Source organism: Anomaloglossus baeobatrachus, chromosome 3, assembly GCF_048569485.1.
Source record: "Anomaloglossus baeobatrachus isolate aAnoBae1 chromosome 3, aAnoBae1.hap1, whole genome shotgun sequence".
Taxonomy (NCBI): Eukaryota; Metazoa; Chordata; class Amphibia; order Anura; family Aromobatidae; genus Anomaloglossus; species Anomaloglossus baeobatrachus.
This window is the reverse complement of record NC_134355.1, coordinates 134,132,207-134,152,066: the sequence shown is the minus strand read 5'-3', so window position 1 is coordinate 134,152,066 and position 19,860 is coordinate 134,132,207. Positions and strand designations below refer to the sequence as shown.

The 19,860-nt window shown below is 43.8% G+C and overlaps 1 protein-coding gene across 1 annotated transcript in view; it reads right to left on the bottom strand.

Moving 5' to 3' along the window:
* Positions 1-19,860, bottom strand: part of SOS1 (SOS Ras/Rac guanine nucleotide exchange factor 1) — a 215,753-nt gene that overhangs the window by 58,170 nt on the left and 137,723 nt on the right. Inside the window, exon 3 of the mRNA XM_075339458.1 lies at positions 3,880-4,011. Within this exon, the coding sequence (XP_075195573.1) occupies positions 3,880-4,011 (132 nt within the window). The remainder of the gene's footprint in view (positions 1-3,879; positions 4,012-19,860) is intronic.

Sequence of the window (19,860 nt, the reverse complement as noted above, 5' to 3'; positions counted from 1 at the left end):
TACTTTGTTAATAAAAAAAAAAAGCACTTAACAGTGCGGGGCTAAGTATGGCAATTTCTTTTTTTTTTTTAATTCATTCTGTAATATTCCAATATGCTCAACTCTGCCAGTATTAAAGTTATTTAGTTATTCCTTTCGCTCTCTGGAAATTCATAGTATACTATTCTTCAATTAGATCATGTGATCACATGGTAACCCTCTTGGAAGCACATGGCTTTATGTTCTTTTCAGGGAGTTACAATCTCATTCACCATTGGTTCCTGTATGAGGAGATCACATGGAGTATACCACAGGGGTAAAAAACTCCTATCACAATTACTGATGATGACTACCCAGCTCTTGTAACAACAGTTGCAATGTAGAAGATGACATTTCAGCCTCCTAATGGATTTAATTAAGGATAAAAGAGATGAAGGATAATCACACTATTACCGCAGCAGGCAGGGATGGTACTGGCTGTAGCTTTCAATGTGATGCTGCAACTGATTAATCATGGGCTTTAGGCCCTCTGCGCACTAGAAAAAGGAATTTTCTTAAGAAAATTCCGGAGGCTCAGTAAGATTTCCGCACCTGCAGGAAAATACCACACCGAATTCCGCATGCGGTTTGTTGCGGATTTGGTGCGGATATGCCACAGCCAGTGTCAGACTAGCTACTAGAGGAATCTCCAGTAATAACAGGCCTGGCTGCGATTACCTGCACTGAACTCCGGAGCTCTCACCTGAGCTCCGGAGTGCAGACTAGACTAAACTGCGAGCGCCGAGTGATTGATTCCCCGGCGATTGCCGTTTAGTTCAGGCCGGGCTGATCTCCGGAGCTCAGGTGACAGCTCCGGAGTGCAGCCCGGCCTCTCTACAGCTGTCACCTGAGCTCCGGAGATTAGCCCACCCTGATCTAAACTGCAATCGCCGGGGAATCAATCACTTGGCGCTCGCAGTTTAGTCTACGCTGCACTCCAGAGCTCAGGTGACAGCTCTGGAGTTCAGTGCAGGTAACCGTGGCCAGGACTGGTATTACTGGAGATTCCTCCAGTAGCCAGTCCCGCAGCTACCTGCGGAAAAGAAATGACATGCAATTGTTTTTGCTGCGGGAATCCCGCAGCAAAACATGCAGCTGTCAAAATCCGCCTAGTGCACACAGCTTTTTTTTCCCCATAGGATTTGTTGGTGAATCACTGCAGAGATGTTATGAACATTTTCTGCAGCGAAACATGCGGGTAATCCGCGGGAAAATCCGGCTAGTGCGCACAAGACATTACAGTAGAGCAGGGATCCCTAACCTGTAGTTCGGGAGCCCTTTATGTGTGGCTCACGGCCGTCTGCCAGCTTGGTGCCTTAACAGCATGTCTAGCAACTAACTGTGAAGAGAAGGTCAGATAGTGCCTTTTGTGAGTAGCCCAGGACAAAAGAGCGGATCTGAATGAGGGTAAAGGCCCCGTCACAATAAGCAACATCGCTAGCAACATCGCTGCTAACGAACAACTTTTGTGAAGTAGCAGCGATGTTGCTAGTGATGTCGCTTTGTGTGACATCCAGCAACAACCTGGCCCCTGCTGTGAGGTCGTTGGTTGTTGCTGAATGTCCTGGGCCATTTTTTAGTTGTTGCTGTCCCGCTGTGAAGCACAGATCGCTGTGTGTGACAGCAACAGAGCAACAACTGAATGTGCAGTGAGCAGGAGCCGGCTTCTGCGGAGGCTGGTAACCACAGTAAACATCGGGTAACCAAGAAGCCCTTTCCCTTATGCAGACTATTGTTAACGATCAGCTGATCACCCGGCGGCCGGGCGTTCAGCTGAGCGCTCTCACATGCTGGTGGCCGGGCGTTCAGCTGAGCGCTCTCACATGCTGGTGGCCGGGCGTTCAGCTGAGCGCTCTCACATGCTGGTGGCCGGGCGTTCAGCTGAGCGCTCTCACATGCTGGTGGCCGGGCGTTCAGCTGAGCGCTCTCACATGCCGGTAGCTGGGCGCTCAGCTGAGAGCTCTCACATGCCGGTGGCCGGGCGCTCAGCTGAGCGCTCTCACATGCTGGTGGCCGGGCGTTCAGCTGAGCGCTCTCACATGCTGGTGGCAGGGTGTTCAGCTGAGCGCTCTCACATGCCGGTAGCTGGGCGCTCAGCTGAGAGCTCTCACATGCCGGTGGCCGGGCGTTCAGCTGAGCGCTCTCACATGCTGGTGGCAGGGTGTTCAGCTGAGCGCTCTCACATGCCGGTAGCTGGGCGCTCAGCTGAGAGCTCTCACATGCCGGTGGCCGGGCGCTCAGCTGAGCGCTCTCACATGCTGGTAGCCGGGCGCTCAGCTGAGAGCTCTCACATGCCGGTGGCCGGGCGCTCAGCTGAGCGCTTTCACATGCCAGCTGCCGGGCGCTCAGCTGAGCGCTCTCACATGCCGGTGGCCGGGCGCTCAGCTGAGAGCTCTCACATGCCGGCTGCTCAGCTGAACGTTCGGCCACAGAGAGACAAAATAAAGTATCTGTGATTTAAAAAAAAAAAAAAGAAGATGAGCATGTGCAGTGAAAAATAGAGGATTCCGCCGCTCAAAAAAAGTTACATGCTGCGTTCCTTCCGCCCGGCGGACGCAACGCAGCGTCGGCAGCGGAAGCAACGCAGGTACTTTTGGCACAATCAGTCATCCATACAAGTCTATGGGAAACAGCAGAATCCGTTAACGGATTCCGCTGTTTTCCAAAAGGGCGGATTGTGACGGAAAAAAAAAACTGCAAGTGTGAAAGTACCCTAAAAAGCCCTACTGCTTTTCAACTGCTATTTATGCAGAACTATGTGTTTCCATAACAGTATATGTAAGCATGCTTTACTCCATCCATTGGTTGGTATATATTTGTAAGGTTACCAAGAAGTAGTAAAGAAAAAGAAAAAAAAATAGTATGACTGCAGGATCAGACTACAAAACTAGTTGTCTGTTACTGTAGAGACACATGTGTTTGCATAGCAGCTGTAGAGAAAAACCTACATCAAATAAAATAACTGGAACTGTTAAAACATTATTGAGAGAGACGACAACTCCCACAGATTTTCTTAGGCTGCTTTCACACTACGTTTTTTTAACATCCGTCATGAACGTTTTTTTAACGCAAAAGTGGATCCAGTGCAAATGCGTTTTCATTTCAATGCATTTGCAATGGACTCACGTCAACATGCGTTCACCTGCGTTTGCGTGCGTTATAGTGAGGATCCAGCGAGCTGCAGTTTTTTAACATTTTTCAAAAACGCTACTTGTAGCGCTTTTGAGCTGCGTCCAAATACTGCAAATTGCTGGATCCTGACTAAACAGCACGCAAACGCAGGTGAACGCTGGCATGCTGATAAGATCCTGCTTGCTCTACTGAGCATGCCCAGAAACCAGCCTCGGGTGATCAGTCCCTCTCTCCCCCTCCCTCTCTGTCTCTCCTCACCTCCCTCTCTCCCCTCCCTCCCCCTCTCCTCTCTCTCCCCCGCCTGAGAGCTGCCTGAGAGCTGCAGACACTTGTAACCAAGATAAATATCAGGCAACCAAGGAAAGCGCTTCTCTTAGTTACCCGATGTTTACGTTGGTTACGTGTGCAGGAGTCCCCCAGCTCCTAGCATCTGCAGACGAACAAAGATAAATATCGGGTATCCAAGCAAGTTACCCGATGTTTACCTTGGTTACGAGCCGGCTCCCAGTCTATCACGTTCAGTTCCACTGACTCCCGATCACATGACTCCAATGCCTGCCCATAAACTTAAAGTGACAGGATCCTGCAAAATAACACATGCGTTTGCATGCGTTTTTTTGCTGTAAAAGCAGGATCCGCTTTTACAGCAAAAAAACGTTCATGACGCATGTTAAAAAAACGTAGTGTGAAAGACCCGAACATATATTTGTATTTAAGTCCCTGGATTACCTTTAACAAAGGATGGATTTTATCTACAGGGAGAGAGAGCGGATTCCGGCGTTTTTTCTTCTCAATCGCAGACTGAGCATCAGCAATCGCCCACTTATCTATGGGGTGAGGAAAACTTTTCTGCACACGTTCCTGCAAGAAATAGTTTGAATTTATTACAATTTTCATAAAGATTTTTTCTTTCTATACCAGATAACCAGAATATATTAATCTAAATACAGCAGAGGTTCACCGATATCGGCAGGTTGTACTGCTGGACATCAATGAAAGGCCATATTGTGTTTATATACAATATATGTCAGGAAGGGCAGCTATGAAAACCAGTGCAAACTACAGCAAAGAAATGTGAAAAGTAAAGTAGTTATTATGGGTCACACCTTACATGTCTGCTCAAACAGCCAAACCATTAAATGCTTCACAGCATTCCTAACTACATACCAGGAAAGGGGAAAATAAAATATGTAATTAGTCATTGAGCTTCCCTTCCATCACACTGGAGAGCGCCGTCACGAAGTGACATGACTGAACAACATATTATACACTTCCTGAAAGTGTAACGCCGGTTTAATTTTTATTTCAGAAATCAATAGTCCACATGAAAATAAGCAACTGTGTAATATATCTGATCAGACAAATCTGCTTCTGTCTCTGGCAGAATTGATCGGTCATTATCAACATTCTCAATTCTGAGGTAAAATCTGTATTCAGTGACGACTTTCCCATCACTGAGATAGGAGATGGCCGCTGTTACTGGTGAGATTCTATGTAGATAGAACTCAGCCCCATCCCTCTGCCTCTAGCTCCTCCCGTCATCATAGAATCTCATCAGCACCAACTGCCAACTCCTATCTCAGTGATGGGAAAGTCTTCCCTGAACATAGATTTTACCTCAGAATTGAGAATTTTGCTAATGACTGATCGACTCTGGCAGAGAAAGAAAATTAGTCTAAGATATATTACAAAGTCGCTTATTTTCATATGTACTATTAATTTATTAAATAAAAATTAAAAACTAAAATTATGGTTCAACGAGGCATGATCTATGATATACTGGTACATCCACAGTTTTGTCCCTGCCTTTGATGCAGGTTCACACACAGAGTCTGCATCTTTCCCTTCACATGTCGGCAGATCTGATCAGCTGACATGTGCCTCCAAAAGCTGCGGGTGCAAGGTACTTTGAATAAGTGTATGAGCTTTCCACATCTTGACACTGGGATTTTTGCCCATTCCTCAAGACAAAACACCTCCATCTCCTTCATGTTTGATGGTTTCCTCTGGTGAACAGCAATCTTCAAGTCTGACCACAGATTCTCAATTAGATTAAGATCTGGGCTTTGACTAAGGGTACCTTCACACTTAGCGATGCAGCAGCGATCCGACCAGCGAACTGACCTGGTCAGGATCGCTGCTGCATCGCTACATGGTCGCTGGTGAGCTGTCAAACAGGCAGATCTCACCAGCGACCAGTGACCAGCCCCCAGCCAGCAGCGACGTGCAAGCGACGCTGCGCTTGCACGGAGCCGCCGTCTGGAAGCTGCGGAGACTGGTAACTAAGGTAAACATCGGGTATGGTTACCCGATGTTTACATTAGTTACCAGCGCACACCGCTTAGCTGTGTGTGCAGGGAGCAGGGAGCCGCGCACACTGAGCGCTGGCTCCTTGCTCTCCTAGCTGCTGTACACATCGGGTTAATTAACCCGATGTGTAATGCAGCTACATGTGCAGAGAGCCGGAGCCGGCAGGACAGGCAGCGTGAGAGCTGCGGAGGCTGGTAACTAAGGTAAATATCGGGTAACCACCTTGGTTACCCGATGTTTATCTTGGATACAGCTTACCGCAGCTGCCAGACGCCGGCTCCTGCTCCCTGCTCGCTTCATTTGTCGCTCTCTCGCTGTCACACACAGTGATCTGTGTGTCACAGTGGGAGAGCGCCTTTGAAGAAAACGAACCAGGGCTGTGTGTAACGAGCAGCGATCTCGCAGCAGGGGCCAGATCGCTGCTCAGTGTCACACACAGCGAGATCGCTAATGAGGTCACTGCTGCGTCACAAAAAGCGTGACTCAGCAGCGATCTCGGCAGCGAGCTCGCTGTGTGTGAAGCACCCCTAAGCCACTAGAATGTATTTACAGGTTTTCCCTTAAACCACTTGAGTGTTGCTTTAGCAGTACGTTTTCGGTCATTGTCTGGTTGGAAGGTGAACCTTTGTCCCAGTCACAAATCAATGACAGACTAAGGGTACTTTCACACTTGCGTTGTTTTCCTTCCGTTACAATCCGCCCTTTTGGAAAACAGCGGAATCCGTTAACGGATTCCGCTATTTCCCATAGACTTGTATTGTTGACGGATTGTACCAAAAGGACCTGCGTAGCTTCCGCTGGGCGACGCTCCGTTGCTTCCGCCCAGCGGGAGGAACGCAGCATGTAACGTTGTTTTGAGCAGCGGAATCCTCTGGATTTCACTGCGCATGCTCTTTTTTTTTTTTTAAATCACAAACTTTATTTTGGCTCGCGGTGGCCGAACGTTCAGCTGAGCGCCCAGCCGTCGGCAAGCGACAGCGCTCAGCTGAGCGACTGGCCGCCGGCTTCCCCGGCCGCCGGCACGTGACAGCGCTCAGCTGATCACCCGGCGGTCGGCTGCAGGGAGCGATCAGCTGATCACCAGGCGGCCGGCTACTGGGAGCGATCAGCTGATCGTTCACAATAGTCTGCCGCCGGTAAAACTGTAAAAAAAAACAAAACAAAAAACAAAAACAAACGGATTCCGTTGTTTTGCAGCATCCATTGCATCCGTTGTGCCACTATATGCAACACAACACATCCGTTCCATCCGTCACACAACGCAATGCAACGGATACCGTTCAACGCAAGTGTGAAACTAGCCTAAAAGAGGTTTTGTTCAGAAATATCCTTTTATTTCTCATCATCCATCTTCCCCTCAACTCAGGCCATTTTCCCTGTGCCTGCTGCCAAAAAACATCCCCACAGTATGATGCTGCCTCCACCATGTTTCACTGTGGGGATGGTGTTCTTTGGGTGATGAGCTGTGCTGCTTTAGCACCAGCCATAGCGTTTACCTTGGTGGCCAAAAAGTTCCAATTTTGGTCTTTCCCACAGCATCTTCCTCCACAAATTTGACGATTTTCCCACAGCTTTTTAGCAAAATCAAGATGTGCCTTCCACTTTTTTGCTATAAGTAAAGCCTGTTTTTTGGCCACTCTTGTATAAAAACCAGCTCTATGGAGTCTATGGCTTTTTGTGGTCATATGAACCTGCAGTTCCTTCAGGGGTACCTTTGATCCCTGTGCTGCCGCTCCGATTAATGCCCTACTTGCCTTGGCTGAGAGTTTTGGTGTGCAACCCTCACTTAGCAGGTTTGTTATGGCACCAAGTTCTTACCATTTGTTGGTGTTCCAGGGGATCATTAGAGATTGGGATTATTTTTAGAACCTAAACCTGACTTTAGTACTTCTCAATAACTTTGTCTCTGACTTGGAGATCTCCTTGGTCTTCATGGTGTTTGGTTAGTGGTAGCTCCTGCTTAATGGTGTTGCAGCCTCTGTGGCCTTTCAGAAAAGGTGTGTATATACTGACAGACCATGTGACACTTAGGCTATGTGCCCACGGGCGCTCGTACCTGCAGATGTATCCGCAGGTACGAGCGCATGTTTCCCGCCGGCATCCGCAGCTATTTTTAGCTGCGGGATTCCAGCGGTATAGCTGCGGTAAACCTGCGGACTTTCATGCAAATTACCTGCGGACGTCCCGGCCTCTATCTCCATAGTGGAGGGCCGGGATTTCCGCAGGTAATTCCGCAGGAATAATTGACATGCAGTTACGTGCGGCTGCGGGACATCCGCACCATGTTCCGCAGCTGCACTTTTCCGCAGCGTGGACACAGACACTCCCCATGTCCCATAGGATAACATGGGGAGTGTCTGTACATGCTAAAACCTGCGGATTTATCTGGGAAATCTAGAAAAATCCGCAGGTTTTCCGCGGCAAAATCCGCAGAAACAAGCTCCCGTGGGCACATAGCCTTAGATTGCACACAGGACACACAGAGACTAGAGGTTTTCTTGTCTCTACATAGCACGTATTCACAATCATGGAAGTCATTATGCCCCTTTAACTGATCCAAAACACAAGCTGAATTTTCTCTGTTCAATCACTAGTCAAGTCTCAAGCAGAAATAGGTTTACAGCTTCAACAAAATAGTGTTTCTATCTACACCGCAGAGATCTTACTAGGTCATCATAAGTAGTTCTTTTCCATTACTGATCGGAAATCAAACGGCTTGGTTCAACTGTGACACTACTCTGGAAATTAGTCAGTACATGCTATTCTGTAAACTTTGAGACTGGGAGTTTCTGTGCCAACCAAAAGAGGGCAGTATAATACACTTCAAAGTACAAAACCTAGAGTTTCAGGAAAACCCTTGTAGACCAGAAATTTCAACAACCATTTTTTCAGCTTAAAGATGTATTTTGGTTTCAGGAAATAAAAGTTACCCTTTCTAGAATGAAAATCTATACAATTTTCTAATACCTTTTCTGAACAAAACTTCAATGTTTTTTAAAAACTCTATACTTTTTATAACAAAAATTGTAGTGAAAAACGCAAGCAGAATGCTCCATTACCTTCAGAGCAAAAGAAGCCATGAAGTACCGCAAAACCGGAAGTGATATCCCACACCTACACCAGTTCACAAACTGCTGACAATGGTTAAGTCACCTGTGCACCTAATCCGCAAATAGTCATACAGAGGATGCCGCGGGCATTTACAGCCAACATTTTGCCGCAACGACAAGAAAAAAAAGGTTAACCCCCTAGATGGTCAAGGACAACTGCGGCATCTAAACAGTTAGACTAGGCTCCCTCTGTCACCCCAATGATGCCCCACAAATGACTTCAGGCTCTAGATGGGATGCTGTGGCAGCTGGGGGTCCTAAGGTTTTAATGCCAATAAGGCCATCCTATAAACTGACCGGCAATCTATGTTTGGGTATCCTGAGTATACCATTACATATCAGAATTCACAAGATGCAATGGTGTAACTAAAAACAAAACCTAATGTTAATTGCAAAAGAAAAAAAACCTCAAACATTTTCAGTGTTAAAAACACACATTTATAGAATCGCCACCATCATAACTCAATGGTAACAGTTTAATGTATTTACACTGAAAAAACACCCAAAACATTAGAAAAAAAGAAAAAGTTAATCAGCAGTACAATAAAAGAGTAAGGTGTTGATTTTGTAAATATATTAAAAAACATATAAAAAACACAATTTTGTCATTATCGTAATAATACTGGCCCATAAAAAGAAAGTTGTGTCATATATGCGTCCCCCCACAATAAGCAACAGGTTTTTCTCCAAGATTGCCCTATATTTAGCTCCATTCTTCTTCCCATTAACTCTGACCAGCTTCCCTGTCCGTGCTGAAGAAAAGTCTCCCCACAGCATGAAACAGCCACCACCATGTTTTATAGTGGGTATGGTGTTTTCAGGGTGATGTGCAGGGTTAGTTTTATGTCACACATAACGTTTTGCACTTAACCCAAAAAGTTTTACTTTAGTCTCATCTGACCAGCGTACCTTCTTCTACATGCTAGTTGTGTCTCCTACATGGCTATCTGCAAACGAGACTTTTCAAGGATTGTTTACAAAAATGGCTTTCTTCTTGCTACTCTTCCATTAAGACCAGATTTGTAAAATATATGACTTGTCAGCATGTCTCAGATCATGGGACCTACACAAGTGAATAGGTACTTGTGACACATTGGACTGCACTCCAATGACACCCAAGTGCAGTGCAATATATGCGGTGACAGACAATGGAGATATTAAAGTCTCCATCTTCTCTGCACTTATGCTCCGATCAAGTGCGAGAGAATCAGATTACAGTGAATGACACTTGTCTCATGCACACAGCAGTGTCTCAGCCGAGTGTCATTAGCATATTGCATCAGATGCAACCCGCTCATGTGAACCCGGCCTAAAAGGATGTCCTGTGGACAAATTCTCCCACCTGAGCTGTGGATCACTGCTGCTCTCCAGAGTGAACATGGGCCTCTTGGCTGCTTCTCTAATTAGTGCTCTCCTTGCTTTGTCAGTTTAGGTGGATGGCCATGTCTTGGTAGTTTGCTGTTGTGCCATATACTTTCCATTAAGAATGTTGGATTACACAGTGCTCCGTGAGATGTTCAGAGGTTGGGTTATTTTTTTTTTTTTATACATAACCTAACCCGGTTTTACTCTCCTCTACAATATTATACCTGACCTGTCTGGTGTGTTCCTTGGTTTTCATTATGCTGTTTGCTCACTAATGCTCTCAAACAAACCTTCACAGAACAGTCACTTGACAAATGCTACAATATATAGCCGAAACGTGTTGCAACTGTCATTTTTTTTTAATACATTTTGGAAGCTGTGCATGAAATATGCTTTACATGCTTTATATTTTTACCACTGCATGTGAATAAAACAGCTGGAAATGTATCCTGAGTGGCGATCGTTATACTCCACATGCGCCGAATTTTCCTTCTTCTTCTAAGAAGGTAGGTACCTGGGTCCACATGTGGCAGATTTTAAGATCACATATATGAAGTAAAAATCCACATGGATTTGTAATGTGAGGATTTTGATTTCGGATTCATGATAGATTTCACCTGTCTATATTGAAAGAAGTGAAATCCACAATAAAAATCCACAACAGTAGCAGAGATGTAGATGCCACAGATCCTTTGTACAAGTGTCATCCTCTTGGCTGACTTGTGACAAGCTTAGATCAGGAGCAGACATACCGCAACTGCCTGGACCGGTGGTATATCCGGCGACTATTTCAGCTGGATGCGAGTACTCGGTCGAACATTCAGCTAAAATGTATTGTGGCACAGGGAACCCGGCAGCTAAGGCTGCTTTCACACATCCGGTGTTTCCTGTGCGGCACAATCCGGCTCTTTGCAGAAAAAACGCAACCGTTTATTTTTGCCGCCGGTTGCGTTTTTTTTGCATAGACTTTCATTAGTGCCGGATTGTGCCGCATGGGCTTGCGTTCGGTCCGGTTTTTGCCGCATGCGGCAGATTTAGCCGATGCAGCGGCCGGATGGAACGTTGCCTGGCACGTTTTTTTTCTGGCAAAAAAAACCCCGCATCCGGTGCGATTTGCAATGCATGCCTATGGACGCCGCATGCGGCGTCCTGCGGCAAACACGGCATCCGGCTGCCGCATGCGTTTTGTTCCCACTGCGCATGCTCAGTAGTGTGCCGCAAGCGGCAAAAAACGGACAGGCCGCATGTCAAAAACTTATGCAAAGGATGCGGTATTGTCGCCGCATCCGTTGCATAGCTTTTAGAGCCGGATTGGCCAACTCTGCTAAAACCAGAGTTGTGAAAGCAGCCTTACTTAGCTGCAATACACACCGCCAGCCAATCAAAGGATGGCAGCTGACGTTGGCATTCCCTTGACTGTTGAGCATGCTGACATTAGCTGCCAACTCTTACGCTGGCTGTAGAAAAAGACGCTGAGCGGCATTGGGAGCAGAGGAAGGTGACAAGAATTTTTTTTTTTTCTTCTTTATAATGTGTTGGACAAAAACAGGGAACATCATCCCAGAATAGGGCACATTATATCAAGAAGGATATCAGGATGGGGCACAATATACCAAGAAATGGACCAGTATGGGGCATATTATACCAGGAAGGGGACCAGGATGGGGCACAATATACTGAGGAGCCACGGTTGGAAGAAATTATTCCAGGAAATAGCCCAGTATTGGGCATATCACTGGAAAGGACCCAGAATGAGGAATATTATACCAAGAAGGGGTTGGGGATGAAAGACATTATACCAGGAATGGGCTCAGAATGGGGGATGTGATTATAGACAGGGGCCAAGGTTGGGAGACATTATCCCTGGAAGGGGCCCAGTGTGGGAAACATTATTACTGGACGGGGCCCAAGAAGGGGACATTATCTCATGAAGGGGTGGCTAAGATGTGGGGACATCATTATATGGGGGGTGAACACGTGTCTTTATAGAACCTAGAACGCTACAAGGGCCCATACATCTGACTAACATGTATATGGGGGACCCAGGTCCAAATTTTGCTAAGTACCTGATAGCATCCTCTCTTTAGCACAGTCTCATAGTATATAGTGTTCTTTTGCGTCATATATAGCACTGTCCTTATTTACATCATTTCCTTTTATTACATAAAACACTGTCCCTTGATATGTACCATCCTGTCTAGTTATGTATGGCCCTGTCCCTTATTGTATATTGTCCTCTATTGTTATGTACAGTGGCGTCCATTATTACATAGCATTTTCTCTTGTTATGTATATCACAGTCCCTTACGTAGCGTATTCTCGTTATTTTTGTTATTCACATCACTTCTCTATTACATAGTCCTCCATTATTAGATATAAAATGACTGTAGATGGAGCAACATCTGACCAGAAGACAAGACCATCAGCCTCCTCCATTAGAAAACAAGCCTTACCATGTTCCAACAACAGTCATTTCATTTTGTATCTAACAAGAGAGGACACCATGAAATAAATACAAGGCGGCATAAATAACAAATAACCAGAGGATCTAATATATAAAGGGAATCTGTCAAAGGTTTTTGCTACCTCATCTGAGAACAGCATAATATAGAGACAGAGATCCTGATTCTAGCGATGTGTCACTTACAGAGCTGTTTGCTATCATTTTGATAAAATCAGTGTTTTCTCTACTGTACATCTAGCAGTTAAATAGAGCTCATGAATATGCTGGACTACCAGGCAGCACGTCAAGAAGTCCTCTAATGATAATCTACTGCTGATTAAACAGTGACTTTATCAAAACTACGATAAGCAGCTCAGTAAGTTACACATCGCTGGAATCAGGATCTCTGCCCCTACATTATGCTGCTCTCAGATTAGGTGGCAAAAAATTGCTGACAAATTGTCTTTAAGATACTGTGCTGCATATAGAAGAAAGGAAACTATGTAATGAGGGGCAGTAATATACTCAGTAAGAGACCAGGCAAGTATACACACACACACAGTTATAATTATATATATTGCTGCAGGACCTGCTGGTGATCAGCTGATGCGGTCATCTGACGGCATCAGCTAATCGTATAAGTCCAGCGGTGAGGCCGCCTTTTTACTGCCCGGCTTAAACTATCAGCTGATTACCGGCGGCTCCTGCAGCGATCGGACAGGAGTCTGCGCAGAAGTGTGTATTATTTTTTTTTTCTACTGATGCATCAGCTGATTGTATAAACGGCTATTATACAATCAGCTGATGTGTCATGTGATTCACATCCTTGAACTTGACACATCATCTGATTGCTTTGCCTTCCAGCAAACCGATCAGATGATATTGGATCCAGATTGGACGGTGCGGGACCCTTGACCCAGGATTACTGCGGAGGGTGAGGGGATTCTTTATTTCAATAAAGATGGAGTCACTAATTGTGTTGTGTTTTATTTCTAATAAAAATATTTTTCTGTGTTTTGTGTTTTTTTTTATTCTTTACTAGAAATTCATGTTGACCATGTCTAATATATGTGACCATGTGATAACATACAGCTAGCCCTAACCCCATTAATACCCAGTGAGCCACCCGGCACCAGAGCATCTGGAAGAGTTGGTACAGCGCCAGAAGATGGCACTTCTATGAAAGCGCCATTTTCTGGGGCGGTTGCGGACTGCAATTCGCAGTGGGGGTGCCCAGAAAGCTTGGGCACCCTGCACTGGGGATTCCAATCCCCAGATGCCTAGTTGTACCTAGCTGGCCTCAAAAATTGGGCGAAGCCCACGTCATTTTTTTTAAAATTATTTCATGAAATTCATTAAAAAAAAAAATAAAGGGCTTGCCTATAGTTTTGGTTCCCAGCCGAGTACAAATAGGCAGCTGGGGGTTGGGGGCAGCCCGTACCTGCCTGCGGTACCTGGCTAGCATACAAAAATATGGCGAAGCCCACGTCATTTTTTCGGGGGCAAAAAACTCCTGCATACAGTCTTGGATGGAGGATGCTGAGCCTTGTAGTTCTGCTCCTCCTGCCTCTCCCTCCAGGATACAGTCCTGAATAGAGAATGCTGAGCCTTGTAGTTCTGCTGTCTGCTCCCCTGCATACACTAGTGGAGGATGAAGAACATATTGAAGAAGGAAATGACATCAGACCTTCCTTTTTTTTTTTTCAACAATCTTTCATGGCAGTGTTCACTGATAAAAAACCTCCCCGCATAAAAACGCAGTGAGCAAAAACGCAGGCAAAAACGCACCAAATCACGGTAAAAACGCATGCGGTTTGATGCGTTTTTTTGCAGCGGTTGCATTCTTGTGCGTTTTTTTGTGGCAAAAAATGCACAAAAACGCAGCGCCAAAAAAACGCAGCGTGCGCACAGTCTTACTTTCAGTGCTGCAAACTCACTCCAGAAGTTCATTGAGGATCTCTGAATGATCCAATGTTGTCCTAAATGACTGATGATGATAAATATAATCCACCTTTTTGTAATCAAGTCTCCGTATAAATGCACCTGCTCTGTGATAGTCTCAGTGTTCTGTTTAAGGCCCTTTGTGCACTAGAAAAAGGATCTTTCTCAAGAAATTTCTTGAGTCTGAAAGATTAGCGCACTTGCTATCAAAAAACGTACCAATAACGCACAAAAAAACGCATGCGTTTTTACTGCAGGTTGGTCCCGGCATTTTTTTACCATTATCTGTGGCAAAAAACGCAGGTACCTGCAGAAAAGAAGTTACATGCTCATTCTTTTTCTCAAGAAATTTTGCAGAAAGAATGTTCTTGAGAAAAAAAACACCGTGTGCGCAGTTTTTTTTCTTTTCTATGGGTTTTGCTGGGGAATGTCTGCAGAAAGATTACAACCATTTTCTCAAGAAATTTCTGCAGCAAAAACGCAAAAATACCGCGGTTAAAAACGCAGTGTGCGCACAGGGCCTTAAACGCAGATAGCATCATGAAGACCAAGGAACACAACAGGCAGGTCCGTGATACTGTTGTGGAAAAGCTTAAAGCCGGATTTGGTTACAAAAAGATTTGATCACTCTGGATGAATTGCAAAGATCTACAGCTGAGGTGGGAGAGTTTGTCCATAGGACAACAATCTGTCGTACACTGCACAAATCTGGCCTTTATGGAAGAGTGGCAAAGAGAAAGCTATTTCTCAAAGATATCAATAAAAAGTGCCATTTAAAGTTTCCCACAAGCCACCTGGGAGACACACCAAATATGTGGAAGAAAGTGCCCTGGTCAGATGAAACCAAAATCGAACTTTTTGGGCACAGTGCCAAACGATATGTTTGGCGTAAAAGCAACACAGCTCATCACCCTGAACAGACCATCCCCACTGTCAAACATGGTGGTGGCAGCATCATGGTTTGGGCCTGTTTTTCTTCAGCAGGGACTCGGAAGATGGTTAAAATTGATGAGAAGATGGATCGAGCCAAATACAGGAACATTCTTGAAGAAAACCTGTTGGAGTCTGCAAAAGACGCGATACTGGGACGGAGATTTGTCTTCCAACAAGACAATGATCCCAAACAAAGCAAAATCTACAATGGAATGGTTCACAAATAATCGTATCCAGTGTGATAGAATGGCCAAGACAAAGTCCAGACCTGAATCTAATCGAGAATCTGTGGAAAGAGCTGAAAACTGCTGTTAACAAACGCTCTCCATCCAACCTTACTCAGCTCCAGCTGTTTGCAAAGGAAGAATGGGCAAGAATTTCAGTCTCTCGATGTGCAAAACTGATAGAGACATACCCCAAGCGACTGCAGCTGTAATCACAGCAAAAGGTGGCGCTACAAAGTATTAACTTAAAGCGGACGAATAATATTGCACGCCCCACTTTTCAGTTCTTTTTTTAAAAAAAGTTTAAAATAACCAATACATTTTGTTCAACTTCACAATTGTGTCCCACTTGTTGATTCTTCAACATAAAATTCATTTTTTATCTTTATGTTTCAAGCCTAAATGTGGGAAAAGGTTGAAAAATTCAAGGGAGTCGAATACTTTCGCAATGCACTGTATATATACACACACATACATACGTATATATACACACACACACACATACAGTGTGTATATGTATATATATATATATATATATATATATATATATATATATATATATATATATATATATATATATATATATATATATATGTGTATAATGTATACACATATATATACATTATATATATATATATACACATATATATACATATATATATATATATATATATATATAATGTATACACACATATATATATATATATATATATAATGTATACACATATATATACATATATATATATATATAATAATAATAATAATAATTTATTCATTTATATAGCGCTATTAATTCCATAGCACTTTACATACATTGGCAACACTGTCCCCATTGAGGCTCACACTCTAAGGTCCCTAACTGTATATTTTTGGAGTGTGGGAAGAAACCGGAGTACCCGGAGGAACCCCATGCAAACACGGGGAGAACATACAAACTCCTTGCAGATGGTGTCCTTAGTGGGAATTGAACCCAGGACCCCAGCGCTGCTAGACTGTAGTGCTAACCACTGAGCCACCGAGCCGCCCAATTTATTTATTTTTTTTCCCTTTTGAAAGGGAGGGATTATTAAACTCACCAAAAAAAACCCACACTTTTTTTATTAAATTAAAAAAAAACGCTTATCTAATCCTCCACAGATTCATCACAGCGGCTCCAGAGAACACGTGTAGCTTGCTATACATGGTACTGAACTACTATTACTGGCACTATGTCTCTTATTACTTATGGCGATGCCAATAGTAGGACTAGTGACCTCCTAAAGCCACTGATTCGCTGCAGTCGTCTTATGTACATGACCACTGCAGCCAATGAGACCAGAAGGACCTATTTTGAGCTTCTGTGGTTGAGAAGAGGGGACTGAGGGGTTAATTTTGTTTTGGTTTTTTTGGGTGTTTCTTTTAGATATATGATATTAATTTGAAACATCAGACTGCCCCTTTAACTCATCTCCAATAATAGAGCGCCCATGGTTCACTGCTTGGTGCTATCCCCGTCCATTATTTTCTGTGTCTGTTTTTAGCAATGTACTACAAGATGTGGCCTTTACTGGTTTATCCAAACATTGGAAATTAAATGAAAAAAAAAAAAAAACTCTGGTTGGTGTGAGGAATATACCCTGTCATAACTATCCACTGCGGTCTACGTCATCGGTGAACGCAATGGTACTGGCCCATATGAAAAGGTTCGTTGGAGTGTAACTTGCCTTTTAGGATTGCTACTTTTAATAGATGGCACTAGCTAGAGTTTGTCTCCTTCCTCCATGAAAAGACAATTTGTAGTAAATATAAGCATAGCTACCTCCTGGACGAGCTGCAGTCTATCAGCGGATACTGGTACGCTACAACGCTTGCATGACTTAACGTTGCCAGTTTGCATACAGAGCACTCAATTGAGCCCCAAATGGAGGATATTCTTATTTTGCTATTATAAGACAGACAGTTCTGTTTGGTGTACATTTCCAAAGCTTTTTAAAATCCTCAAAAGAGGGCATAGGTTACACGATGAATAATAGCCCTCTAAGAGAAGCAACCCTAGGACCACAAAGGCATTTGGTGTGTGAGGTAATGCCACCAAAGAGATACATAGATGGTGACAAGGCACCACCAAGGGCCAATGAGGTATTGAGAGTGATTGAGGAGACACCAAAATGGATCAGTGACACCCATTAATTGGTCAGTCAGGACTCATGACCCTTTTTCTCGCCTTGTGATCCACATCGCACTAGCCCTCACTTACCCTTTTTTCTTGCCTTCTGACCCACTGCATGCTGGCCCTCAATGACTTTTTTTGGTCCCCCCTAACTCCGGAGGCACTGATTCATGGCCAGCTAGGGCTGGTATGTGGTGGATCAGGAAGCTCTACCAAGAGTAAATGCAAATTAAGCATTTCAAATATTTTAATAAGAACCAACAAAGGTCAGGACCATAGAGTGGTGGGTCAGGGGGTCACTTGGTGGCAAGTGGGTGGGGGAAGTACCTAGGTGGTGGAAGAGACATATGATAGGTACTGCCTGGTGTGTGCATTGAGAGGCACATTATGGGAGACAAGAAGACAGTAGCTACAGTAAGTACTAGGAGCAGCTATGTAAATAAAAACCCTAGTAAATACACCACATAGCTGTGGTGTATAGTGAGGCTGGGGGAGGGGATCTTTTCTGGTGGTGCTCACCTTGTTTCTGAGGCAATGCACATGTAATAGCCTCCGAGCCTATAAATTGGTGGAAAGAAACATTCCTACATCCCATCCGTTTAACAGCTTAAGGACTGAGGAATTTTCTGTTTTTGTGAGTTGAATATTCTTTCCCCCTCTTCTATGAGCAATAACTTTTTATTTTCTTGCTGACATAGCCATGTAAAAAAAAATTCCAAGTGAAGTGAAATTGTGAAAAACGCATTTCCAGTTTTTTGGGTTTTGTTTTCGCATTCATTCTGCAGTAAAAATGACCTGGAAATATGAGACTCTAGGTCAGTATGACCACAATACTAAACTTGCATATATATATATTTAAAGGGAACCTGACAGGCCCTTATGGTATTTAAACCACCAGTATTTGGATATTCATTTATAAATACCCCACCTAACAAGCCCTGCATACTGACACGTCTGGCAGCAAAAAAGGAGACTGACATCCACAGAAGAGCCGAAGATCAAGCTTCTTTGCTTCCGGACATACACAGTGCACCTTTGAAGAGGGGAATGTACACCTGGCTTTATAGGTGCACTGATGTGCAGGCTAGAAAATTGCGCGCATGCATAATATTTGCAGGGAGCTGGAGATGAAAACAGCTCTTTCAAATCACATTATCACACCCACAGGGGAGGGATAACATGCAGAGTGGGACAACTACTTTGGGAAAACAAATGCCCCATCAGTGAAAAGGTTATTTGCATATTTAAATTGGATTTTAAAAATCCTTTTCTTACGAGTTTGTTAATGTGTCATCCAGTACAAAGGGTGTTAAGGAATATACAGATTTTGGTGGCTTGCAGACGTTAGGGAATCTGTCAAATTCTCTTAAGTCTTGAATAAAAATTTCAGAAATTTGTAAAAAAAAACCCCTAAAATTAGCTTGAATCGCTTTCCAAAACCGGTAATATTTTTATTTTCCGTCAATGGAGCCATTTGAGGGCTCATTTGAGTGGTAAACTGATATTTTTAGTGATACTATTTTAGGGTAGATATGATGCTTTGATTGCTTCTTATTGCATTTTTTTTTGGTATTATGGCAACTAAAAGCCCACAATTCTTGTATTTCTTTTTTTTTCTCTTAAGTTTACACATGGGTTAATTTGATATTTACATAGATCATATTTTTCTGAACATGTTGATACCAAGTGTATTTTTTTACTTATGTTTATTGTTAACCTTGAAAAAGAGGGGTGATTTTAATGTTTATATGTTTAAATAACTTTTTTTGTTAGTCCCCTTAGGGGACTTCAATCTGAGATTGTCTGATCGCTGGTACTATATACAGCAGTACAATAGTATATAATAAAAATCTGTCTTCTATGATGCAGACGGCCACAGGCTGATGTCACAGAGGAGATCACCTGACTGGCACGCCCCCCTGACTGTCATGGCAAACCATCCCCTCCCTGAAATTACATCGCAATGAAGCTGATTAACGCTTAAACTAACATATGGCCGGATGACAGAGCTTCAATGCTGCTGTCAGCAATTGACAGTGGCATTTAAGAGTTTAACAGCAGCGATTGGTGTGTATGCCAATCGCTGCTGTTAGGAGGCAGATATATACGCACACAGTAGTATGGTGCAAGGCATAAAGTTAAAGTTGACAAATGTCCTTTGTATTTAGGCAAATTTATTTTCATGTTTTCACATTTTAAAATATAAAAGGAAAATGGGCCGATGTAAAAGTTTGG